Source organism: Streptopelia decaocto, assembly GCF_964273445.1.
Source record: "Streptopelia decaocto genome assembly, chromosome: 10".
Lineage (NCBI taxonomy): Eukaryota > Metazoa > Chordata > Aves > Columbiformes > Columbidae > Streptopelia > Streptopelia decaocto.
In genome coordinates, this window is record NC_138665.1 from 10,709,325 (window position 1) to 10,735,678 (window position 26,354).

Here is a 26,354-nt window from a genome sequence, read left to right on the forward strand (position 1 = left end):
TTGGTCTGTAAAGTCCACTGTCAGTGGGCAGTAGCCTGCTGCTGAGCCTGTGGTATGGTGCAGCATGTCCCAGCAGCAGCAGTGTTCAGCAAGCGGAAGGTCAGGGCAGACCTGTCCCCACTCAGGAGGGTGTCCCTTGGGGAAGGGAAGGCAGCAGAGTGAGTAGCTGGGATTAGAGGTGTGAGCACAGCAGAAGGACAAAGAGAATGTCTTGAGGAGTGGTAGGACCACATGAAAAGAACATTGTGCAGGAATGCGTCAGGTGACCAGGAGCAGAAGATGGGCAGGAGAACAGCAGGACCTAGGGGGACAGGCTGAGAGGACACACATGCCTGAATTCCCAAGAGCTCACAGGGTTATTTTCCTTTGTTTCTAGTCTTTACAAGTGCTGGCAATTCAGCTCCCTTGGCCCTAATGAACAGAGAGTTACTATCCCCATCATCCTTTTGCACTTGCACGTTGTGTAACTTGCCTGTGACAGATCTGTACCTAAAAGCAGTGAAATTTGAACTGTTTCTTGAGCTGTATGAAGTCTGAGGCTGTACCTGTCTTGTAATTTAAAGATGTTCTGTGAAATCTTTTGAGTAGTTTCCTTTCAGGGGGGAGAGAGGGTGGTGCAATTTCCTAGGATAGTGGCTTCTTATTAGTTTTAGTAACAAAATGTAAGATTTTGAACGGATGTCATAGTTGTGCAAGTCATGCTGATATTGTATTGAACATAGAAATGTATCTTAGTCGCTAGTATTTGTTCCTGCACTGAAGGGAAGCAGAGCTTTATTTTTTGGCTCAAGAAATCTGACACTACTTGAGACAGCACACATTTTTATACAAGACTGCAGCTGCTAGCAAATGGATGCATTTTTATATGACAGGATATGCTCAGTAGCCCTGGGAAACCAAGATCTGAAATCAATAATTTCTAGTAAATCACAAACTGACATTGGCAACATCCTAGTCTGGCTGAATATCTGTATCATCACAGACACTCTTCTTTAATAAACAGAACATACGATGTTTCATGCATTGGTTTTGCATTTTCTTGACAACTACATAAGAGTATAATGTCTATGCTTGATCTAAGGGATTTTTGACAAAGAGAAGAGGGTAACATTTGTTTCTGTGGGCTTTATGGTTTTAAATCTCAGGGCCAATTCTGCCATCAGGTAGTTTATGAATATTCATGTAAATTGTTTTGATTTGAAGAATATGTAACTTTGCCATGTATCTGGCATGGAAAGAGTAGTTTGACAGTCATGAAATGGAGAATGCTTTGAAAAATTGTGTCAGCACTAGCAAAGAGAGGACAACTCTAAGAACGAAGGGGAAAATAAAGGAAGAAAGGTGTGTGTTTCCTGAGGGAAGTAAAATTATGTGATCCTGTCTTAAAAACAACGAATATAGAACCATTTTTGCAGAGTTAGATATGTAAAGCAATTTGGAATCTTCTGTATCAGGTATGGGCCAGAATCTGCCTTTCTGTTGACTTCTAGAGCAGTTGGGGCAGGTCCATATGTTCCTGATCATTGCATGTATGTATGAATTGTATGATCCAGCAGCAAGAAAACAGCAAAGCTACAATTACTAGTAAGCCTTTTTTTGCATTATTATGTATTCTGAGTGGTGACTTACTTGCAGTCAGGTACAGGAGCCAAATAAGAGTGTGGTATTGCCCAGGCCTATTGTTAAACTGGAAATTGGGCAAGTGATACCTGTCACTCTTTGCTCCTGATCTGATACCCTTTCCATGGGCTGGAAGCTGCTTTTCTGCCCACTTGGCTGCTGGAGCTCTGCAGCAACTGACAAATGTGAGAATGTAACACCTGGAGAAAAGGCATCTCCTGGGTAGTGACAGGCATCACAAATACAGGCACAGTTAAGTGTTGCCTGTGTGTTTGCAAGTGCACTTTGGGCTGAGTGTATGATGCTTTTGCTCTTGGATGTAACCAAAGGTGCAGGTGACAGTGCAGCAGCGCCAGCCCTGCCACCCCAAACCTCGGTGGGACAGGCCAGCGGCAGAGTCAATCAAGAGGGAAGACACATTATGCACAAGTCAGAACTGGAGAAATGCCATTGATTAGCAAACTTTTTCAGCCTATTTTTGCTAACAATACAGCTATTAAATGTGATATTATGTTCACTTGTATCCTCTTTTATATTTTTAATAGAAAAATCTTATTAGCTGCAAGACAATCAGAATTGATGTAACTGTAGGTCCTGTACAAAGGCAGTTAAACATGTTGGTCATAATTCAGCCTTTCTATAAAATGTTTTGGCCTTGATGAAGGTGCATCAGGTATTTGATATTCTTCTAGCACTGCTTTCTTGCCTCAGTCATGGTGGATATCTGCCCTCAGAGCACTTTGCAACTGTGCATGGCCCGATAGCCAGTAAAAATAAATAGAGGTAAAATATTACAAGGCTAAATCCTGCAGGCTAGATTTCACTCAAATAAAAATGAAACGTCTGGATGAGATCAACAGACTTTTGTTCACATGAAAAGATTTCGAGCGGTGGTTTTGAGTTTGGGATGTCATTAGGGCTGGGATTTTGCCTCACGCAAGCCAGACCTGGCCACACCAGTGCCGATGGGGCAGGTGTGTATGTGCTGACCTAAGCACTCGAGTAATCCCTTCAGTTTCTGAGAGTCATACATAATGTTAAGCATGTGCTTAAGTGTATTTCTGACCTATGCAAATAATTGATTTCTGTATTTAAAATAGAAGTTCAAAGTAGATCAATTTGGAATGAGCATTTGGCAACCAAGCAGACATTAATCACATTATTTTAACCTATACTTTAGTAGAAGATACATACTTTATGCTATGTACCTTTCTATGAAAATCTGAAGAAATTACTAGCAGTATTGTCATCTCTTAGCTCCTAAACACAGACATTCTGGTTAGAGCTGCATCTATTTTTCTGTACAAAAGACAAAACCAGCATTCACTTTGATTTATATGATATTCTAAACTAGTTCACGTACTCACTGAAATGTTAGCATGTCAGTCTATCCTTTGATAATTTTACCTATACACTCTTCCATGGACACTCATGTAACTAATGACCTACTGAAGGGAAAGTTGGTCAGCTGTGTTCTTCTTTCCCATCCAAATCAACAAAGGCCAGGCCGAAACCCTTTAGTTAACTGCTCACAAACAGAAGTTTTTTTCCTTGAAGCTTCCTATTTTTCTGAAAATAATGTTTCTTTAAAATATTAGAATTGATACATTAAGAATCATACATATTTTTCTACATGACTAATAAAATTTCTTAATGTAGCAAGTATTGCTGAGGAAATTAAAATTGATGTAATTTGTCTATTTTCAGGTATTTCCCATATACTTTTTACTAGGAAAAAAAAAGAACATTAATTAAATACATTCAGAAATTACCTGAGATGCTGTTTAAATCAACGTATGATGTTACTGGTATAAAGGGTTTCAGAAATGAATTGAAATTTTTCATGCATTAGAAATCTCAGCCTCAATGTATTGTAGTGCACTATGGGGCAAGTACACAAAGGACACGAGCCCTCCCAGTTCTGAGCCAGTTACAAATGATCTGTCCTGAGGAAGAAACTTGCTGAGAAACTTGCACTGTCACATGTGATTTGTCCTGCAATTCTTCAGTAAACGCTTCTTTTCTGTCTTCTGAAGCATCAGCTATTGCCCATGGTCAGAGACAAAACACCAGATTAGCTAGATCACTGATCTAATCTAGTACAAGAAATGCAATACGGACCAGTCAAACCTAAGGTTCATCAGGCCAAATATCTGTGCCTTGAAGTGGGTGCTACTAGACCCTTAGGAAAGAACCTGCTTTGTACTCAAGGCATGGACAGAGAGTCCCTCCTCCCCTCACCTCACCCGCCAGAACCAGAGGTCACATCCAGACCTTTGTGTTAAATAGCCACTGATGAATTTTCCCTCCATAAGTACTTCCAATCCCTTTTGAACCCATTTATTCTAAAATGTCCATCCATGGTAACGATCTCTACAGTTAATTAAGTACTCCTTGAAAATGGATATCACTGATATCCAGAAGAAAAACACTGGTTAGGTGCACCTTTGATCTGATGGGAATTCTTGTGTTCTTATTCATATTACACTGACTTGTGATTATGCCACAGTTGTTTTCATTCCTTGAAAGCAAACACAGTTGGATTTGTGTGGGTTTTCTGTAGTTTTCTATCAGAGGAATAATTTGATCTTTTTTTATATTCTTCCTTATCACCCTGCTTATGTTCAGCCTAATAAATATCTTCGCTGTGGGGTGGAGTTACCCACATCCCAGTTTACACGTCGTTCCTCTGAATATTGCACCTCATTCTCACATGCTGAGGGTTTGTGTTTGGGGTAGAATTGGAACAAACTCTTCTTTTAGCTTATGAAGACTTGTGTATATCTGTTGCAGTTTGTGTGGTTTTACTCCCCAGGAGCTTTACTTTGCATTTTAGTTTCCAATAAACATACGCTGAAAGTGTATTTCAGGCAAAACCATTGATTTTACCTGATTTCAGGTCAAAAACATGCAAGTAGCAAGCATCACCTGATTTCCATCCATCTGATTCTGGGTCACTGACAAATTTATGAATCTTTCAGTGAATTTGTGGTGAATCCTTGCACTGCTCAGTTGCTCCTTCCCTTCAGTGTACAAAACGTGCTGTGGACCAGCCCTTGTCTGCTTGGACTTTTCTTATCCTTACTGATGTCAGGAACACCCAGAGGCCAGATGGGAATCAGGCATGGTTCTCCTGGGAGAACAGAGTCCTCTGGCATTAAAGTTACCTGAATGCTCAGCTTTTAGCATGTTTAGTTCACACTAACTGGAAAGATGCAGATCTTTTCTCTAGCTCTTGGCCATCTCATATTGGCAGTGCCTGTTGCTCACACAACTCCTCAAGATCAGCTCCAGGTGCGTGATCCTTTCACTTGGTGAACATAACATTGATCAGCTATTTAGCACATTGCAGCTTTCCAACTAACAGCTCTTCTTAGGTAAAAATATACTGCTTTTTCAACAACTGGGGAGAACAGGACAAGCATTGGTCCTCTTTGTTGTTTTTTCTTCTTGCTGTTGTTTGGTTTGGTGGTTTGTTTATTTGTTTTCTTTCAGAAAAGATACAGTTCAGCACACTCCTTTTATTAGTTTGTAATTTTTTAGATATAAATTATCAGCTCTCAGGCTCTGGCTTTTGAATAAGATGTCTCTATTTGAGGTATTAGGATACATTCTGGTAAGCTTTCACCTGTGTCCATAACAAGAGCCTTGATGGCCATCAAATTTCCTATTTTCTGAAGAATCTCACAGCTCACCTTTTCAAAATTAGACAGGAAGACAATAATAAGATAGTCTGCAATTTGTTTAGGGTAGGCCTAACCTGGGAAGACAAAATGCTGCCCTGTGAAGCCAGTGAAAGTTTTGTCATTGATTTTGGCAGCCACAGATCCCCCCAGGTCAGCTGTAGTAAATATGCCTAAACAAAGGGCTCATATTTTAATCACCAAGGACCAAAACTGCATCCTGAAAACCCCTGCTTAGCCATTGCCTATTGCCGAAAATGAGTGATTGCTGTAAGGCTGTTAAGTTTTTGTTAAATGCTCACACTGCTTCAAATTAGGCTTCTGTGTACAGCCAAACCTGTCCTTGTTGTGACACTGTTGAACATGCCAGCACTTACCTTGCAGCACCGCCTGACCAGTCCAGAGCACCACACTTGGCACAGGGCTGCCAGGGTGGAAACCAGACCTCCACACCTTCTGCAGGGTCTCAGTTGTCTCAATTTGCTTTCCATCTGAGTGTATCCCACCTTACACAAGAGAACACAAACCACCATCTGGAAAGTAGATCTGCTTAACAACTCAAGACAACAGCATCATTCCTGCCGCAGGTGCAGGCAGGACTAGTGTACATCCTACTCATATAATTTTCCTTTTGGGGAAGCACTTTGGTGTAGTTTTATGAAGTACACATAGTAAATTACAGTCCTTACAACTTTTGCCACTTGTCAGGAACTTCAGATGTCTGGAAGAGTCATGAATGACAGGATTTGTCCAAAACTTCTGAACAAATGACTAGTGCACTGTAGGGGCTGCATAGAAAAACTCTAATGGACCTGTCATGCATCCATCTTCTGATCGCGGTGGTGTCAGTAGGCTCAGTATATCTACAGAATGCAGGAATCCCTGTGTGTCCCACACATTTCATACATGCATATTTTAGTCAAAAAAAACTCCAGGCAGATATATGGGAGCCCTTACACACCCGCGTATACCTTCAGGGGAAGGTTCCAGACATTGCATACTGGGCAGACAGCAGCACCTCCTTGCAGGTGGAGCTTAATTCATGTATGATGAACGTGTGTCTCCACTGAGCTTGCTCATTTTAGGTGACTCCTCCTCAGCATGTTGGCTTTTTTAAATGCCATGCTGGTGCCCTGATGCTGTGTTTGAGCCCTGGCACCTCAGGCAGGGTTGTAGATTTGATCTGGGCAGCTTAGCAAATGCAAACATCAGGTGTTGATACACCTCCCTTTAGATGCAGAAACTTTCTGAGATCCAGCCCTTGGAGTCTGTAGAATTCAGGGTGCTTACACCCAGACAAGTTTATTATTTTTGTGCTGCTTTATTTCACTAGACAAAAAACATCGATGTAATTTGAAATAATATAGAAGGCAAAATCACCAGAAAAGCAAATCAATAAACTTCCAAACAATCCAAAAAGAAGTTATACAAATACTGCTCAGAGGAGTGGGCTTGTAGTTACAGCAGTCGCAGGAAAGCTAGAGGCTTCAGGAAAGGTGAAAACAAATTTTTCTTTGTTGATGAACTGATATTTCTGATATTTATTAACTTGGGGTACAAAGATGGGTTTGGTCTATAAGTTGTGAGTTGAAGATGATTGCTATATGGAAAACTTCCAGGAAAGTGAGGCCAGATTCTGGGTCCACTTGTATGTATTTGGCTACAGTAACTGAGTTTTATTCAAATAACTTTCTTCCTAATTTTATAGAGCATAATTTACTAATATTACTATTACTTTTTAAAGTTAGACATTTTATTAGAAATGGTACTAAATCTTCCACATCTTATCCATTGAGTCAGTGTACCGGGACAGGGTTTCTAGCATCTCCAGCCTATCAGGACAGGAGTGACAATCATACCGATTTAGCAATGAAATGAAATTATACCGGCAATTATTTTGGACCAAATGTGCTCTCCTGGCTGCCTGCAACTTGTTCTTCCCAGTCCTTTCTGCACAATTCAGGACAAGGTCTGAACAGGTTCTTAGCTTTCAGCTGATGGTCTGTCAAAATTAATATTTGGAGATTGCAGCTTGTAACAAGCACGTTTATATTAATATGAGAAGTGTGTGGTTTTATGAGAGCTCTCTATTCAGAATTGTATCTGTCGGCAAAAAAACATGTGCATAGCACAAAGGGGGAAAACGAAACACCACCACTGTTTCCTTCTTGGTAACCTGGGTTCACCTGTGTGAGAGGAATTTAACCCTTTCATAAGTGTTTTTTAATCAGTGCTGAATATCATAATGGCATAAAGAGAGAGGAGACTACACTTTTTAAGAATAACTCAAACCCTTACACTTCATGCCTCGGGCTGTCTTTTCAGTGATTTGTACACTTCGATTTGGAAGTAAAAATATCCATTAATTGCTTGTATGTTTCTGAGCTATGCTACTTCTACACTTAATGAACTTGAAGCTCTACGAAGAAGGTGGTAAACATGCTAAAGAGCTTTTTGCGTAGGCTGTCCGTAGGCTGCATGATTTTCACCTTCATGCACAAGGGGAAAAAAAAAAGAGGAAGAAAATGTAAAAAATCCTTCGATCTGTGAGGTTTCCAGTTTCTAAAGAGAAGAAAGCGTTGCTTCGCCTTTAAGCCTGGAGCCGTGAGTGTGTGTGTGAGTGTGTGTGTGTGTCTCCTCCTCTTTGAGTGACACAGCACTTAGATATGCCTATCAGTAACTTAAACCCCACAAACTCCACCTTCTAAGTGAGGAAGCTGTGGGTTGATGGAAATGTAGTGAGCAGATTGAGACAGACAGTGAATCATTAGCAAACTGCAACGCCAGGATGAACTTGTCTGGAACCTAAAAGGAGAAAACAGCCTCAGAGTCCTTGGCGGTGCTGGGTTTTGCTAAATACAGCCAAAGTGGATCTAAAAGCCGGCTGATCCCCAGGCCAAGATGCTGCTGGTTTCCCAGCGGGTAGAAGCACCACGCATGGAGCCACATATTCCAGTAAGTAGTATTTGAAATCGATATGAACTGGGAAAGTAGCAGTTGATTTTAAAGGACTTTAAACACCCTCGGAATAGTCGCTCTCCCAGACTCGGCGCGGTTGCAGCCGGAGCCGCTCTCAGCCGGGGTTGCAAAGTTTGCAGACGCGGTTCAAGAAAGTGCCCACCTTGTGCTGGCTTTGCCCGGCTGGTTTGTGTTCGTGGGGGCTGCGCCGGGGCTGTGAAAGAGAAGGAACCAGAAACTTGGCGTAAAGACTTCGCCCTCCTTTTTGGTGAGAGCTGATGGCTCCAGGGAGAAGAGGGAGGCTGTCGCTTGCGGCGGGAGGGAGGGAAGGGGGTCCGCGGGCTTGAAAACGCTAACGAACAAGGTGATCCCCGGGGCGGCAGCGGGGCGGCCGGTGCGTGGCGGCGGAGGGGCGGGCTGAGCGGGGCGCCGCGTCCCGGGATAGCCGCGGGCGGGCGGGGAGGGGGCAGCCACACCGGCGAGCCCCGGCCGCGGCAGGGGACGCTCTGTAGGCTTTCATGTCATTGCGTGTGTGCCGACGCGCTGGGGTGCTGGGAGAGGAGTGGGGATGCTGCCGGTCTCGGCCGGGCTGAAACGCCGGCGGCCAGGGGCGAGCGGGCTTGGGGAAGTGCCGGTGCGCCCAGAGCTGCAAGCTCGCAGTATCCGTGTGTAAACACAGCCGGCTCGCCCAGCCCAGCGCTGGGGAATTTTCATTTAAACTTAGATCAAACAGGCAGGGAAGGATAAACCCATCATCGCAAGGGAACTCCTCCGGGAAAGGTGTCACACGTAGATAGGCTAGTGCTGGTCTGTATTATTCTTTTAATAACTCCTGGCATTTGTGTTGGCAGCGGCGTGCCTGGTTATTTTGGGACTCCAAAGCGTACGTTATATAGGAAGGATTTTGAACAAAAGGCTCCGCCGAGCCCAGAAAAAGCCCTCGGTTATTCCTGAAAAGAGTGTGAAACCCAACACGCAGCCTTCTTTTTGGCGAGGTTGCGTGTGCGTGTGTGCGCGTTTCTCGAAACGGGAATAGCCCAAAAGTGAGGGAGATGGCGCAAACGCGGCGTGTTCGCCACTCTCTCCGAGACTATACGTGTATTTGAAATAAAATGCATGCTGACTCACGATTTAAACTGTTTTGGTTTCTCATCCTGTGATTAAGATCGGGGTTTAGAGCAATTGCGGGGTAAACAAGGCGCTCGCTGACTCGGTCCCACTTCTCCTTCTAAGGCAGGGGCTGCCCCTCTCCCCCAGTCAATAGGCGATCCCTCCTCCCGGTCCCTCCTCCGCCGCCTTCCCCGGCCTGTTGCTGGGCCCGGGGGAGCGCCGGGACCGAGGGCACCGCGGCTTTTGTTCGGGTCTGGCTGGAGGGGGGTTGTCACCAGGGTGACTCGCAGGGTTCCTGGGGAGAACGGCCGTTTCTTGGAAGAAAACGGGCTTTGGTTTCCTTTCACACCGCTCCCCCCTCCCACCCTAGAAACAATAAATTAAAAGCCTGCTTTTGTTTTCCCCGGTGCTCCCGGCAGGGCGGCGGGGGGAGGCGGCGGAGCCCGGAGCGGGGGCCGGGAGGCGCCGCGGAGCCGCGGCCGCTGTCCGACGCGACCGGCTGGGCAGTGTCCCCGGTGCGGCGTGCGGACGCATGATGGCCTCGCCTCTTCCCGTCGGAAGGGGACGAGCCTCCTGCCGCGGGCGCCGCACGAAGAGCCTGCCTGCTCCTCCGCCACCGGGGGGACCCCCGCAGTCCCTCCCCCGACCCGCCAGCGGGGAGATTAACTGCGTCTGGCCCCTTCCCGAGCCGGGGGCGGAGGCGCCGGGCTGCCCCCCCCGCCGCCACTCCGGCCACCTCCCGCTGCCGTGCGGCCGCCCCGGCTTGGGAGCGGGGGGGTGGAAGCGCCAGGAGAGGTGAAATACTCCCCCTGTTATATAACGTGAGTGTTTCCCTGCTTAGTGCTGTAATCCCCGGGTAATGCCTAATGCCCGTGCCCTGGGGGTTGGGGGGGGCAGAGGCTGCCCCTCCCGGAGTTCCCCCTCTGGGCCGAGCTGATGGGGAAATAAAGCTGCTGATGCGCGAGATGGCCCATATGGTGCCTCCAGGAGAGAAGGAGCCGGAACGGCCTTGAACCTGCCGGACCCGGCAGCTGGTTGCTGCCCCCGCCCCGGGCTCGGCCCCCCCGGCTTGGCGGGCTCACGGGCATCCCCCGGATAAGCGGGGGCCCTGCCCCCCGCCCCACCCCCCCGCGTTGGTGGCGGCTTTTGCCCGCCACCCCCATACCCGGCTACCCACCGGGACGTGTTTGTGTGTGTTACCGTGCGAGCAGCTGACTGCCAGGAGAATAACACCGAGGGTGGGAGGCACTAATGGTGCGGGGGGGCTGGAGGAGGGGCAGGGTTTCAGGGGACACACGCTCCGGGGGGAGCAGCCCCCGCGCTCGGGCTCTGCCCGCCCGCGGCCGCGCTCGCCGGGCTCCGGCAGGAGGGAGCAGTTGGAGGGAGTTAACGCGCGGGCACCTAAAAAAGCAGCGATCTAGTTCTGGCACTGACCATTTTCAGTTCTCTCTCCCTGCCATATGTTTGGAAGGGGAAAAAAAAAGGCAATTTGGGAAAGATGCTCTCAGCTAAAGGGAGGAGGTGGGCTGAGGGAGCGAGATAGGAGGAAATTCCATGTTAGGAAAGCATTAGCAAGGGGTAACTTCTAATGTTTTCCTGCCACTGACGTTGACAGTGACACACATGTGTGGGTTGAAATTGGAACGTCACTGAGTTTTTAAACTCAACCAGGAAATAGTCTGTTGCTCAGGGATAAAAAACAAATACTATATATTGTAAGGCAGGTAACATGCAGTTAACAGCTCCTTTCAAGGCAGTCAAAAGCTGTTTAATGTTTGGAATTGAGAGACTCAAATTTAATTTAGCTTTTTATTTTCAGAGGGTTGGTGTGGTGGTTTTGTTTGTTTGTTTGTTTTTTGTTTGTTTGGTGGGGGTTTTTTAAGTTGAGGTTTTTCATCTCTATTTTTAATCCTTTTAACCAATACTTCAGAATCAGAAAAGCAAATATTGACAGGGCTTCAGTTTTAGTCCCTTGTAACTAAGTAGTTCAAACTTGCAAAGTCTTGAACTTTTTAAAGCTAAGGTAGTTGTTAAAGGGTTTTGAGGGGCACTAGTTATTGCCAGAGCCAGTTATATTTTTTTAAATTCTTTTGTATGGCTTCCTGTTACACAGGTAGAATTGTTCTATAAATACAATGTGTTTGCTTTTGGTTTTTTTCACTGATCTTGTTACAAATGTTACAATGTGGTAGCATTCAGAGATTTAAAATGGGATTAGGGAGCTATTGTGCTAGATGCTTTCTGAACATGCAGGAAATTTACCGCCAGTTTGTGATCCAAGGTGTCAGTCTGACACTCTTGCCATTGCTTAAATGGTTACTAACCTGCCTGGATGCAATGGTAGAACAGGAACTGGCTTCTTGGGAGAAACAGAAGTTAGGAAGGCAGAAGGTAACACAAGGGCAAGGATAACAGTAAGTAAAATCCCTGAGTTGTCCTGTAGGTTAAGTACAGTGCAACTCACTGGTTCCCAGTCATTTAATCAATAAATGTTCTATGTTACTTGCTACTCTGATGAAAGTCGCCTTAAAATAACTTTTATGAGCATGTAACCATTGGAAAGTGAAGTAAATCTTGCAGAAGCTGTGACACATGGATTTATCCAAACTGGGGGATGGAGTAATAGAAGGTTGTCTGAGCTCCTTAAATAGGGAAAAAGGCAAAATCCCCAGGTTTTCATTGTTCCCTCATTCTGGCTCTTTCTCAGTGTCAGCATTTTTCAACATTTAGGTGAAGGTGACTGTAAGTTACAATTCATTAGTAATTGGTATGGTCTCCAAATAAAGATAGCTAAATCAGTTTAAATGATGCTGGCGCCTCTCCAAGGATCCCTCTATATCTGACACGTTTGCCACTCACTTCTTCAAGGAACAATTCATATGCTACACTGCTATTTTTTTCTCTATGGGAAGAGCAGTAGTGTAACTCATTACGAAGGCTTTCTACCTGATGTTCAAGTTTGACTTGCAGTCTTAAAACAAACAAACAAAAAACTGAGAGAGAGAATTTTGAACTGAAGGAAGCAGAAGACACACCAAGGCTTTGCATTGAACTGTTTTATATCAATATTGATTTTTTAAGGGGGTTTGTGTTATAAAGAGGGAGCTTTTATCCCCCTGAGCTCTTTGGCAATTATCTTTCTGCCATAAATGTTGATACGCACATAATGGATGTAACTAAAAAATCTCCTTATCCCAGCAGAAAAGGCTGACTGTTTGTTGGAGCAGAGAGAATGCTGAGAGTGTGAATAGACAAACCCATATGTCGCTGGTGAGAGAGATAAATGATGGACGAACAGGAGCTGGTTACTATGGATCAGCACAATAAACCAATTCCCATCATACACCTCTCTTAATAATATACCAGTTTCAATGCCATTGACGGGTAACCTAGGTAGCACCAGTCAACTGTAAGTTTTTCAACTGTTCTTTTATACATCTCAAAGAACAGTTGGGACTGTTCTAATTTTTTCAGATGTTGAGTGCTAAAATTATGCAGAACTTCCTTCCTTGCCAGTAATTTTGAAGGGGAACTTCAGAGCATTGCTGTGAAATGCCAAATGTGCACAATACTGTTGTGTGCTCATAGTAAGTTTTGTTTTGTTTAACCTGTAAAAGGGATGCACTCAAAAAGCAAATGCTTAACAAATATGTGAAGAAACCTTTAGGCGTTTAGTGCTACTCTCATTAGTGTTGTTTCAGATGGGACCAAATATTGGAAGATACCAGAGTATTGTTTTAAGTGAAAATAACAAAATAACAATGCTGTGTTTAAAAGAAAAAACAGCCCTGCAGAATAGGCAGTGATCAATAACACAGTTTTGACTTTCTGTAACCCATTTTAGGGCTTCCAGCAGCTGAAGGAAAACTTTGCAAAGCAGTCTGTACTTGCATCACCGTCTCCTTCCTGTGTTCTGTATTATTACTGCTAGTGTTTTGTGCAGAAAATTGAAGTCTTTGTCAGTTAAAGGTTTCACTTTATGTCCTTCTCTTCTGCTGGATATTTTTCATTGCAGTTGCTATGAACCAGCCTGTTAGCTCTGTGCAAAATGAAAGTATATCTCAGGTTGACAGCGTAAGCAGGGTTCATGGTTCTTGGGATATGACTCCATCATTTTTGAAGTCACCAGTTGCTCTACCAGGAAGTGATGCAGCCAGAGACAGATAACTAGTAAATGCAAATGAGCTATGAAGAGTCTTTATTCCTCTAAGGAAGCCTCCTCACTAATAATAATTTTCTTTTTCTAAATGGAAGTAAGTGTACTAGTAAGTCATTACTTCCCTTCAAGAAAAAAATACTTATTTTGTACAGCACCTACTTGCAAAGTTATAGTAGCTCTTTTTAGAGCTGTTTACTTTGGTGTGTGTCTCAGATGAGCTTAAGGGTGTTTGTAGGCCAGGCTATAGGACAGTACACCAGTCTTTCTCCTTTCAGGGGCCAAATCTAGCAGTCCTTTTTCATTTCATAGGGGATGAGACTCAGATTTGATAGGGAAAGGGGGTGGTTATGTGCTTCCAAACTGTTCCCTTTCACCTCTTGGAGGAAACAAAATGGAAATGTAGCAGAGCAAAAGATTTTGTCTCCGCTGGCTGGATTTTAGCAGCCCCTTTGCTGCAGTGCAGGAAGAGTTGTGCCCAAAGGCAGAGCAGGGAAAAGAACTGTGGGTTTCCTTCCTCCCCTCTCTCCCAGCTGGCTGGACTGGCCGGGGGATGCAGGCTGTGCCCATGGGGCCAGTGAAGGGCCGGGGGGGCCACATGTGGTGACGCAGTGGGTGCAGGATTTTGTATGGCCCTTTACTCCAAGTGCTGCCTCATCGCAGCAGTGAACCCTCGGTAAGCGCTGACCCAAGGAAAGGACTGCTGCTCTTGGGCGGATGCCGCGCTGACCAAAATTGCTCTTTGGCAATTGGTGACCAGGCTGAGGAGAGGGAAAAGCAGAATTCATCATTGTACAAAGAGAGACATCGTATTGTGACTTGTTGAAATCTGCTCTGCTTTCCCCTGCAAGGGACTTGGCAGTTTTATTGATAACGAAGTGTTACATAAGTACCCCATCAGGCATGTCCTAATTTGTTAATAATTGATGATCTGGGTAGCACAGAAATACTGGTGGTGTTAATGCACTCCCACACTAACCTGCAATCTCTGCAAGCCCCATGTTTTGCTTTGAATTTAATTGGAATATAAGCATTCTTCCTTTTATTTTCCTTTTGAATTTACCTGGTGATTCAACCACAGCTGCCTGTTGTGCTTCACTGTTCAGGCAGGGACAGCTGGGGGCTCAGCCTGGCGCAGACATGATATAGATTACCTCTGCAGGGGAGGGTGTTAACTACGTTATTGTTTCACCCCATGTCAGGCGATCTACCGAGTGGCATCAGTTTGAGCCCAGGGGGAAGTCAGTTTTTTGCACCTTCCACCTTTGGAGGTGAAGTGTAAGTCCCGTGGGATGGATGCGGTGGTGCCTCTGCAATTCCTGCACCAGGATTTGTCAGTACAGAGAAGCCAGGGCGCTTTTTGCACAGCACAGAGCAAGCACTCTTCCGTTTTTTCCCTTCTCATAACAGGTTGTATTTGCAGCTACCGGCTACTTTTGTCGTGCCACAGCTAGAGTGATCGGAAAAAATATTTACATCTGTTGACACGCACAAAAAAGAAACACTTACTTGATATCATCACTGTGATCTGGCTGCCTCTTTTGTATTGCATTGTTTTTCTTTTGCATTTCTGTGGAAGTTTCTTTTTCTCTAGAATTTAGTACCTCAGGACTCTGAGCAGGTCCAGGAGTTATATCTACCTCAGACATACCTATTTATTGTTTTCAGAATAACACAGCACATTTACTCTGTTGTGGGCACTGAAACCCATTACCTGCATTAAAATCAGAAGCAGCAAGGTAACTTTCTAGTTATGTTGTGAAATATAATGCCATTGTTCGCTTTTATTAACGTCTCGAGGTTGATTATATGGTGGTAAGAAGCCTGTTCTGCTGTGCAAAAGCCTGTCTTTAATTTCAAGTGGTTGATCCTGATCAGGCAGTTAGAGCGGCTGCAGCAACAATTGCTTGGAGCTCGAAATCACATTTGTCACAAGATCTGCCCGGTAGTACTGGCTGCTTGAAGACTTACTCCGACTTTTCAGAGTTACCCTTTGGTTGGATTGCAGTGGTGGGGGACTTGCCAATCTTTCCTGTTCTTTGTGCCTGATTCTGAAAGACTGGCAAGCTTTATGCTATGTTTTCTGAAGAGGGCCCAGCTTTACGAAGCTGCCTGTCTGTCAGGGATTAATTTAACCTCTAATTACTACATTTTCTTCACAGTTTGCTGCACATGAGCGTGTTATAACAAAAGCACAAAGAAGAATGTCATTTTATTTAGCCACTACTCTGAAATTAATTTAGGGGGTATAGAGTCAGATCTGACACACTTGGTGTTAAAATAATTGTACTGGCGTTAGAATTAAAGTACATAATCTTGTTGTTTCTAATGATACAACAGTACTAGTGTAAATAGTGTTGTTAACTCGTTAGTCATTGCCACAGTAATAGGAATGATACCTAGAAATATTCAAATAAGAATGGCGGCAAAGGTTTCCCCAAAATAATTAATGGTTTCCCCAAAAGAGTGCATGGTTTCTGCTTGATTCCCATCCACCATTTGGTTTTAGGATTACATGTCTAAGAGTTGTTTGTTGTTTTTTCTAAAAGGGTCTTCCAAATTGCAATAAACAAACATTTTCAATGTCTTGGGTTTCTTCCAGCCTGGATAATATGTTTTTGGTTGGTTGGTTGGTTGGTTTTGTTTGTTTTTTGGTTTTTTGTTTTTTTTTTTTTTTTAAAAAAAAAAAAAAAAAAACATGCAGCATCTTGGGAACAGTACAAAAGGCCATATGTCCTCTTCTGCCTGCTCACACTGACATCAGTGATGCAGCAGTTCATTGAGAGTAGTGGGTAGTCTTGAAGGATGGGAGTGAGTCTGTTTCTGTTATGAGACATAGGGTCGCTTTCTTCTTTTACATTTCTGTGCTCTGTAATACTTACAACAAAGGTGTGTTTTGTTTTGTTTTTTTCCTCTGGGAAGTTTTGGATTGGGAAATGCAGCCTGTCTCCAGTTTAGGTAAATGCAGTTAAAAGCACTGCTGTTGTTACATGATAAATTTGCAGGAGCCGCCTCTGCGTCCTGCCCTGCGTCCGTCACCTCTGAGCAGGCTTGTTGAAATGACTTTGAAAATGTAATTTCTCACATAGAGTTTGGTCTGCAGAATTATTGGTTATGATACTGACGATTTATTTCTAGTGGAAACAGAAGGTTGATTGCATATTTTTGTGTCATGCCTTCAAGTTATAAAACATAGGCCAAGCTCAGTAATTCTCCTTCAGTAGAAACTGTAACTGCATTTGATGGGAAACTTTCCCCAAAGATTCCCCAAGGTCAGATAGGACACAGTTATGGAGTCAAATCTTGTAGCCCCTTTCGCAAAAGGAGAATTAATGTAGCATCGTTATCCAGGCTTGTGACAACAGTGACACAGGATTGCCAAAATGACTAATGGAAGGAGATGGATGATTGATTCTCTTTGTAGTAGTGGATCAGGTTACTCCTCTGAATTCTTTCTTCATTTCTCTCAATTCCCAAACTGCAACCAGTTATTGTGATTATTTACTCTAATAACTTCCAATCTACAAGTAAATTGAACATAAATTAAGATCAACTGATGTAAAGGATGGGATGGTTCACTGAGCTGACAATAAGGTATGGAGACACTTCTGCTGATCAGTCTTTACACAGGATGGTTGTTTTCTGTCTGTGTGGAGGGGGCTGGAAGCCCCTGCTCTTTTTTTTGTGGATATGAGTTTTCACATAACAAATTGGAGATTTCCTAAGGTAGAATCCAACCCCACATAATGCCTGCTCTAATTTTAAAACTGTCAGTCTTTTATTTTTTTTTCAGAGGGTTTGAATACCTGTACCCCACAGGCCTCCAGACATGGAGGCAATTTTTGGAGTAAATAGTTCCCAGATTCTTACTTGTCCATTGTAAAATGGGAATAGTAGTGCTTTACCTTAAGGGATGTTTAGTGTGAAAGTTAGCTAGTTAAATATTTTGGAAATCATAAGTGCTTGTTACTAGCTGATGTCTTTAGGGACTATTCACATAGTTGGAAATTATATTAAAAATAAAGTCAGGTACATCTTACTCTAACAGCATCTCAGTGTGAATGATAGTTGATTTCTTTGCTCTGACTGTAATGCCAATGCAAGTGGATATTCCCCCCCCCCCCCCCCCCCCGACATCACATCATAGTATCTTGCTTTTGCTGGAACTTCAGAATTTGATATAGGGGAAAAGAAAATATTTAAAGAAAAAAAATGGCATATACTCTCAGGGATGTATTTTAACGTTTCATTCTCAGCTACAGATCTTCACAGGTTAAGTTCTGGGCAAAGGCAAACAAATGGATATTATATAAAGACATTTGTCACACACAGTTTCACTCACACACAAGAAGCTTTTCCCCCCATACATTAGTATGTAACATTTAGTGTGTAAACATTTTCATTAGTTTAAGGATAATTAGGCAACACTCATTTCTTGTGGTTATTGGAATGGATACTGAGTATAATTTCATTTTGTTTTGACTAGTTACTTTAAATCTTACTAGGATTCTCACCGTTTTAAATCTATATACAGAAATAATTTCTGAATTCATCCAGTATCTCAGTAACCCAGTAGATCATGCTGATGAGCAGGTACTTCTAAGGACTTCACTTTTCCTGTTCCTTTAACTTATTTTCTTAATTAACTGCGTTGATTTAAAGTCACACAAACTGAAAAAAACCCCAAGTATATACAATCCTGCAGTCAGAAGTACAGGCAAAAGGTTTTGATCTCTGACTGCCAAATGGTGACTCATTAAAAAGAAATTTTTGTTCCTCCCTTTTCAAAGAGTTACTTACTACCATGCAGTAAATATCTAGTTTTGATGCTACTGCATTGAAATGCCTGACATTGTTGGTGTATTAAGTCCAAACTCTGTGAGATCATTTGATTACAGGCTCCATGAGGTTTTGTTTTGTTGCTTTTCTCTATTAAAAACAAACAAACAAAAAAGTTGGGTGATTTTCTTCAAGCTTTACCCTGCCTGTTTGAGTATAGTCTAAAATGAAACATGTTTGGATTTTAATAACCTTTCCATACTTGAAGCAGTGGATCATTCAATGTATTTTTAAGCACACAGTAGCATGCAAGCACTAATTTGTTTATAATTGTGCATTGGGTAACATTAGACAAGGAGATAGGAATTTGTCTAAATAAAATAAATTCTCTTTGTCTTCCACATCAAGGGTTGTGTGTAAGCATTTTCTAATGTGGCATTGCATAAAGCTGAAAATTGTACTGAAGAGACACAGTCAAGATCCAACCAAAGGCATGCCCCTTTTCTCAATTTCCATATTAATCTTGACTCTTCGAGCCATCTCCTTTGTTTTCCTGTTCTTACCTATTCTACACATTTGATGGAAGGGCACAAAGGTGTGTTTGAATCCTCCATCTCATCTCCTCTCCCTGTTTATGGATTGGTTGGTTTGAACTTCACATAGTGTTGGAAGGATGTTTTCTTGTTTGCAGCAGCACTTGTATTTGACTTGAAGCAGAAGGAAAGTGTGTTTGGGCTTTTCAGTCTTTATGAGAAGTGAATCTTGGTCCCTGATCCCAGAAGGTAGATCAGCCTTAATTTCAAGTGAAAGTGCTGCATCTTCAAATAACTTCCCGTGTCAGTTAAAGTTCAATATTCTTGAATTCCAGAAATATAGATGAATTAAATCTAAAGTTTAGGGCAAGTGTGAAGGATGTAAGATAAAATGTAGATGTTTCTCCTGATGCCTCCCTCCCCTTCAGGGCTCCTACTGCCTGTCAGCTGTAATCGAGTGATTTGATTGCTTTGTAGTGTTAAGCTAAAAGAATAAATCTAAGTGCCTTGGGAATGGGGAACCAATGCAACAATCAAAACCAAACAAGTTAATAAATGTGAAGCATTTCTGCATGGTGCTGCTCCAGAAGTGCTACTTCCAGAAATGCTTGGGGGCATTAGTGGACCAGTCAATTAGTGTAAGCATGTTCACTGTACACACCATCCCTAATTGGATGCTGGGGGGTGCACTCTGTGTTTTGAAGAAGTGTGTGTCTTCTGTTGGTTCTAAATTATGGAAGTCTTGAGTGTCGCAGGATGAACTGTTTGTTGCTCACCTCCTTGCTTCCTGCTCACTCTAACATATCTGGAAAAAGCTTGACTTGGGTAGATATGATTGTCCTTTCTTTAAAATCAATCTGGCTCTACACATCTTCTACAAATTCTTTTTTTTCCCTCTTGACAGCTCTTATCTCCCTGCACCCAAGCCCCCCAAAATCTGGCCAGATATAGAACATTTGAGTGACTGACCACTGAGGCAGTTTGAAACCCAGATTAGACACTTGGACTATTTTCTGATGCCCACGTGCCAGGCTACGTACAGTCTGCAGTCATTTGTAAGGACAACACACATAAAAGTGGTGCGAGATAGAGCAGCAGTGTGATATTCTGTTGTGTAAGAAAACCCCTTCTTCTTGCCTGCATGGAACTGATTTTGGATGTTGGTGCTCATGCGGATAAAGTGTGAGTTAATTACTTGAAGTCTTATGCCAGCCTCTAGTTTTAATTTTATCATATCTAAGAATAGCAGCAATGGTGAACTACCAGACAAATAACTGATTCTCACTCTCCATGAGTTCTCCCTTTGGAGCATCTATATTGGTATCTACATGTCTTATTTCAGGAGTTAGAATGGTGACCCACTTTGCAGCCTTCATCTAGTCCAGCGAACATCCCTTCTTTGGCATTTGCACTGGGAGCAGAATAGGCCTTTGTAAAAGGGCTGTGGAAAACTTACCATCGAATGGTTTGCCATCTGCTACCCAAAACGTAGTGAAGCAAACTGTTACGCTTTGTGTGGAGCTTAGGGCTTGATTAACTTAAATTACCCTCCTGTTGTACATGTTTGCGATGCCGAGGGAATTAGGCAGCATATATTTTCAAGAAATACACGTTCATTATTAAGACGGTTAAGCAATAACATCCAGTGGTCATTTCCTTTTGGAGCCTAGCTCTGTCTCTGTAGTGTGATTTGTTTGTTTATGCATACCGCTGAATCCTGGAGAGGAGGTGGACCAGCTCTGCCGGCATGAGCTGAGCTGCTCTGGGGCACTGGCTGCCCTGGCTGCGCCGGCTGGTGCTGCCCGAGCCACTGATGGAGAGACAGAGACCTCGGGTGTAGAGACGAAGCGGTCCAAAGTACGAGGAGGCGATGGTAGGGGAGAGAGAGCGGGATGGGCTGGGACCAAAGGGAGGGCAAAGCCAAGGAGACAGAGGGAGAGCTGAGGAAGCCAGGCAGGTATCTGGGAGGAGGGTGGAGGCACAGCAGGTCCAGGTCCACCTCGGCAGGGCTGGGATCCCTCACGTGCCTGGTCCACCAGGTCCGGAATCTCCTATTGCTTCCACTCAAGCAGTAAGTGTTTCCTCTGTGCAGACTCAGTCTGTGTTCCTTCAACACTGACTCACAGACAGTGCTTTTCTTTATCTCCATTGTCTTTTTTAAGTTTGCAACTCTTGGGGTTTCTTTTCCTTGTACTCCTGCTTTCATAGTTCTGTTGTGATGGCTCTGCTGGAGGAATTGGACTCTCTTAGCAGCAGTGAAGAGATGCTCCAGGGACCCAACCTGGTGTCACCTCTGGAGGCATGCAGAGCTGTGGCAGGGAGCAGGCACAGTGCTGGGGCTGCACACCTTTCGTTGTCCTGTGATCACAGGCACATGTTGGTTTGGTCTATTTTGTTTGTTTGAAGCACTTTTCTTTGGGTGAGCGCAGTACTTTGGCAGTCCGGCTGCGGAACAGCTGACCAAGCTTAAAAGTGCTGTTCGATGTGTGGCTGCAGGACCTGCCGGTTGGCTTTGAGCCGGTGCTGAGACTGGGACAGAAGTGAAGGTATGTCTGCACCACTGTTCTTGTTGTGTAAATGCCCTGGTTCGGGCAGAAATAGTGAAGACTACTTTCACCTGGCTAGCCTGCTGGTTATTGCCAGCAGGACAGCTGTGGTTGCATGAGCTAAGTTTGAGCTGCAGGAGGTACTTTAGACATTAAGTAAATAACCTGGCACTTGACCCACACGGAACAGCAGCAGTGCCCGGAGCGCTGTCTCTCGCCTTCCCCGGGCCAGCCCTGTGGGCACATCTGCGTGAGGTCCGTGTGCCTCGCCATGCCCGGGAAGCTGGTGCAGAAAATCAGCTAAGCTGCTAAAGAGCCATCTTCCCAAATCCCCTTTAACAGAAATTTGGGATCTTAGGGTGGCCTTGGGTTCTGTAAACCTCAGATGGTAATGTTCTCTTTTACAGCTGTCTGGGAAGCATTGTAGTTTCTCAAAAGTAAGGAGATATAATTCAGTGTTTATAAAGGCAGATGAGAAAGTAAAAGATTCTTTCGTTCTCTCTGAGAGCTTCTTCACACGTAGAAAGAATGAGTCACTCAGCATTTCGTTATTGAATAGGAGCTGATTTACAAGTGTGTATGCCCTGAGATGGATGTTGGTGGGTGAACTCCTGTAGCTCCCTCCATGACCATGCTGTAAATGGCTGCAGCCAGTTTGATGTAATTCATTCTGTGGCACTGTGCTGTCTTTTGAAATGGAAGCATCGTCCTTCCTATGATCTTCTGAAGTCTAGAAGGCCAATTAGCATAGGAATTTTTGATTAGCTTTAATTCACCCCTACTACTCCAGAAAGGCATCATTCTTGAATTGCACAAAGAAAGACTCTTCAAACACAGATCCAAATCAGCATACTGGAGATCCTATTGTTAGGTGTGGTGACTACGATTAATACTTACTTGATGTCTTTCATCTTTCAAGTACTTTACACAGAACAAGCATTTCATCTTCACAAAAGATGTATGAGTTAGGTCAAATAAGTTTTACTGGCTCTGCTTTATTAATAAAGGCAGGGAAACTGAAGCGAAGAGATTAAAGTAATTTTCTCATGGTTACAAAGAAGGCCAGCACTGAAATGGTATAATTTCTGGTTTCTGTTTCTGTGTCCAGACCAATGTCTCTTCTTTGTAAGAAGAAGCAGTAGGACAAAATTTTGAGTAAGAACATCATAAGAATTTAGTGAGGCAACAGCAGATGTTGCAGCTACACCTGTGGCACTTATGCTGATGACCTGCAGAGCGATATACTGTTCTCCTCAGCACTCTAGTCTCTCATTCACCCTTATGGAGGCATCACCACAGATGGCTGCTTGAGTTGCAAAGCATCCATGGGTCTTTTCTTAGACTGATATAATGGCTCAGTTTAGGCACTAGTCTGCTGGACCATTGGAGACATGAGTATGTGTAGAGATTTCTGGAGTTAAAGGAGTTTCTGCTGGAATCAATGTGACGAGGTGCATACATGATCTTATTCAATTCAGTGATTCTTGAGATGTTCCCTTGGAGATGCCCTAGAAAGTGCTTAAATTATATAGTTGAATTTTGAGCATGCAAGTGGTCTCATTAATATGGAAAAATTATTTGTTTACCTTTGGCTTGCATAGGGCAACTCACAGAGCTTGATTTAAGTTTATGCTCAAGTGCATTGCTGAGTCGGGGCGCCAGTGAACAGCAAAGGCTGTGTTGCCCTGAATTGCAGACTGGCACACAAGTTGTTGAGGGCCCAAAGGTAGGTTTTGGTTTAAAGAGCTTCCTATCAAGATGAGTCAGTGGACAAAGCTTAACATCTGAGAAAGTTCTTATCTGAGAAGGCATCTGACATTTTGAAAGAGAAACCTCCTTTGTGGGCGCGTGTGAGTTTTGTGCACCCTCTATCAGATGGTACAGCTGGTTGACTGTAATGGAAATCCTCACCTAGGGTGGCATAACAATCGTGTTTTAGCTCCTCCAGTCCCACCATAGTGAAGGAGGAGGAGATGCTTTTGCCTGAAACTGGAATCTGCTCAGAGACGGCAGCTGTAGAAGACACTTCATTTTGTCTAGATTTGACTGTAAATTCAGACTCCTGTTTCATGTGGAGTAACGATTTTTATGCTGCAGTGAAGAATCACTCAGCCAGAGAAGGGAGACAGGAGAGCAGAGCAATGCAGCCCTGCTCTCCTTGTAAGGCCACAGTTCAAAATGTTTAATTAGTTGTTTCGAAACGGTGGCTCTTCTCCTTTGAGGAAGGAATGATGTATCAGCAAAAGCTGACCAAATTGATGTAGCAAATCAATTCTATGGTAATCCGTTTATTTAAACTTTGGTACTTAATTTTATAAGCTCTTCTCAAGTGTTCCTGTGCTCCTGTTCATTAGCCAGTATTCTTTTATGCTATCGCTTGGAGGTTTGTGCTGCAGATAGCAAAATGGCCAGGACATGCCACTCGAAACTGCCTCTAAATGTAATTCAAGCAGGTCTGCAATAATACTGCTAAAAGAAGAGCTATTTAGCAGCATTATTAATGGGCAAAGAGTTCAGGCAGGATTATGAAAAAGTAAATTTTTATTAAGAGTGGAGGAGCTAGAAGAATGGACTGATTGCCCTGAGTCCTCTGGGCCCTCGAGCAATCAATTTCCCTTTCTAGTATTCAGTTACTTGCTAATTGTATTGATTTTTATCAAATATGTGTACAAATCAATTTTATATTTTAGTGCTGTTAAAAGCTTCCGTCCTTCCTCACAGGCAGTGCTGCTCTGATCATTCTCATTGTCTTCCTTTATTTTAATGCTTTTATCCTAATGTATATTTTTGTTAGGACATGCATGTTTTTCTTTAGGACATTTAAGCGGGTGGGGATTTTACCTGGATGCTCAGGGTTGGAGTAAACAGGCGTCACTCGAACAAAACCTCTGAGAGCACAGTGGAACTGTCTGCTTAAAGTAAAAATTGCAGGAAAGGGATGTGTTGTGTCATAAAATGGGTGGGTGCGAGTGGCCACGTAGTGTGGCCCCCTGAAGAGCAGGAAGCACTGCTAGCGCAGGAGACAGATTGTGTTGCAGAAAGATTCTAACTATAAACAAAGAAAGGGACGAGTGCTGAACATGACAGACTCATTGAATAAACATGAAAACGAAGTTGGGGTGGCAAAAATTAAACTCCCGAAATAATGCAAGCTGTTTAATCGGTGCAGGCTCCATCATTTCTAAAAAACGTGTCACTCAGGCACTTCAAGTAAAGTGGATGCTGGAGACATCACTAAACAAAGTGAATGTATTGAGCTCGGAACAAAATAAAACAACATTCTCCATTTGTGTTTGTTTATGCCCATGGCGGTTTAAATTGTTCCTGTCAAACTTACCTATTTTCTGAGATAGCGCACTCTCACGCTCGCTTTTTAATGTAAGCCGCGCAGTTTGGAGTTGAGGAAAATCTTTCTTGCTGTGTGTGTAAGCCTGAGAAATTGGTTCTTGTAAGTGAAATGTTTGGGGTATGTACAGCACTGCCAGAGATGGTGGGAGACACTTTGAACTTTTCATGGTGTGAGCAGTAGTCAAGAGAACAAGGAGGGTTAGGGCTCTGCTTTTCCACTTGCCTCTGACTTAGTATTACACTATAGAGTTTATGACACTGTGTTTTCTGCTCTCATTGCCAAGGCACTTAAAAAAAATAAATAAAAATAATAATTAAAAAGAAAAGAAAAGAAAAATATATCCTTTTCTTAGGGAGGGAAAAGTTGCCTTAGCAAGTGTCCAGGTATATCCACATATCCAGTAAAAAATACACTTTTCATTAAAAAACTTGTACAGTGGTAGAAACATAAAGCATTTTATACTTTACATCAATCTCTTTGGTCTTTCTGTTTTTGTTCTCCTCCCTGCTTCCGCTAATGTTTCTTCATTACACAGCAATCCCAGCTGGGAAAGCCAGCAGAAACCACAGATTTTTCAGCCTCTTTTGTCTGCCAGACGCTGTCCCCAAAGGCAGAGGTGCTATGGCACAGGCAGACATACCCCAGCCCTCCCATCAGTTCAAGTGGCACATAGGGACCTGGGCAGCCGCACATCGGGAGCCCCCAGCCAACAGCGCAGTCAGAAGTGGGTGTCTTTGTGCCCCATAATGCGGTTTGCTGGGCTCTCTAGCTGCCACTGTGGCTTTTCTTGCTACAGGATACCCGATATTTTCAGATCCAGGTAGGCACCTTGACCGTAATCATCAGTGTAATGTTTTAGAAGCTGGTTAGGAGAAACCAGTCGTATTCCCCTTTGATCTCTGTGCACAGTGAGGTTCCTTGCTGCATTCCCAGCTGGAGCAAAGCGGGACGTATCCTGCTCCCGTGAGTAGCCGCCCCGGGAAGCTCCAGGCTCCGCACCCCCCGGAGCCCCTGTCCCTGTGGAAGAGCCTCTGCCAGCCCTGCCTCCGGCACGGCCTCGTCTTGCAAACCACGAGCGCATTTTTTTGTCGTTAGGTTTATACAACACCTCTTGTACGCGAAGTCACCAACTGGATAAGCTGTATGAGAGGTCATTATAACACAGAGAAGATAAATGTACCGGTTCTGCTGGAGGCTGTCCTCAGGCTGTTTGTTATGTGTCTCTAACACTGTCACTACATCACACACTTCCTCGATCTCTGTATTACCCTACAAGCCTGTCTAATGGGATCCTCTGTTGCTGATTCCAGCTTACCCTGACCTACTTCTTTCTTGTGTCCCAGCAAGCTGTCAGGAGCTATCAGAGCACTGGGAGCTGAAATAAACACTCACTGAGGGGAAAAGCAAGGCTGTCTCTAGTGAATTTAATTAGCTTTGTTTAACTGGCTTGTTTGCTTTGTAAATCACATCATTTTTAGTCAAATTTAAGGGATAAAAAAAAATCTGTAATTAAAATCAAATGATGCACAACCTTATTAGAAGTCAAGGGGTTTAGAAGTTCAGTACAAAAAGTCATTTAGTTTGTAACACATTTGCTGTGCTCTGAATATTTTAGGGGAT

At 43.6% G+C, this 26,354-nt stretch overlaps 1 protein-coding gene across 2 annotated transcripts in view; it reads left to right on the forward strand.

Moving 5' to 3' along the window:
* Positions 1-8,037: 8,037 nt before the first annotated feature.
* The window catches only part of MAMLD1 (mastermind like domain containing 1), an 83,000-nt gene continuing 64,683 nt past the window's right edge, over positions 8,038-26,354 (forward strand). For both annotated transcript variants that reach the window (XM_082062097.1, XM_082062098.1), the window contains exon 1: positions 8,038-8,258. In XM_082062097.1, the coding sequence (XP_081918223.1) occupies positions 8,205-8,258 (54 nt within the window). In that variant the 5' untranslated portion in view covers positions 8,038-8,204. The remainder of the gene's footprint in view (positions 8,259-26,354) is intronic.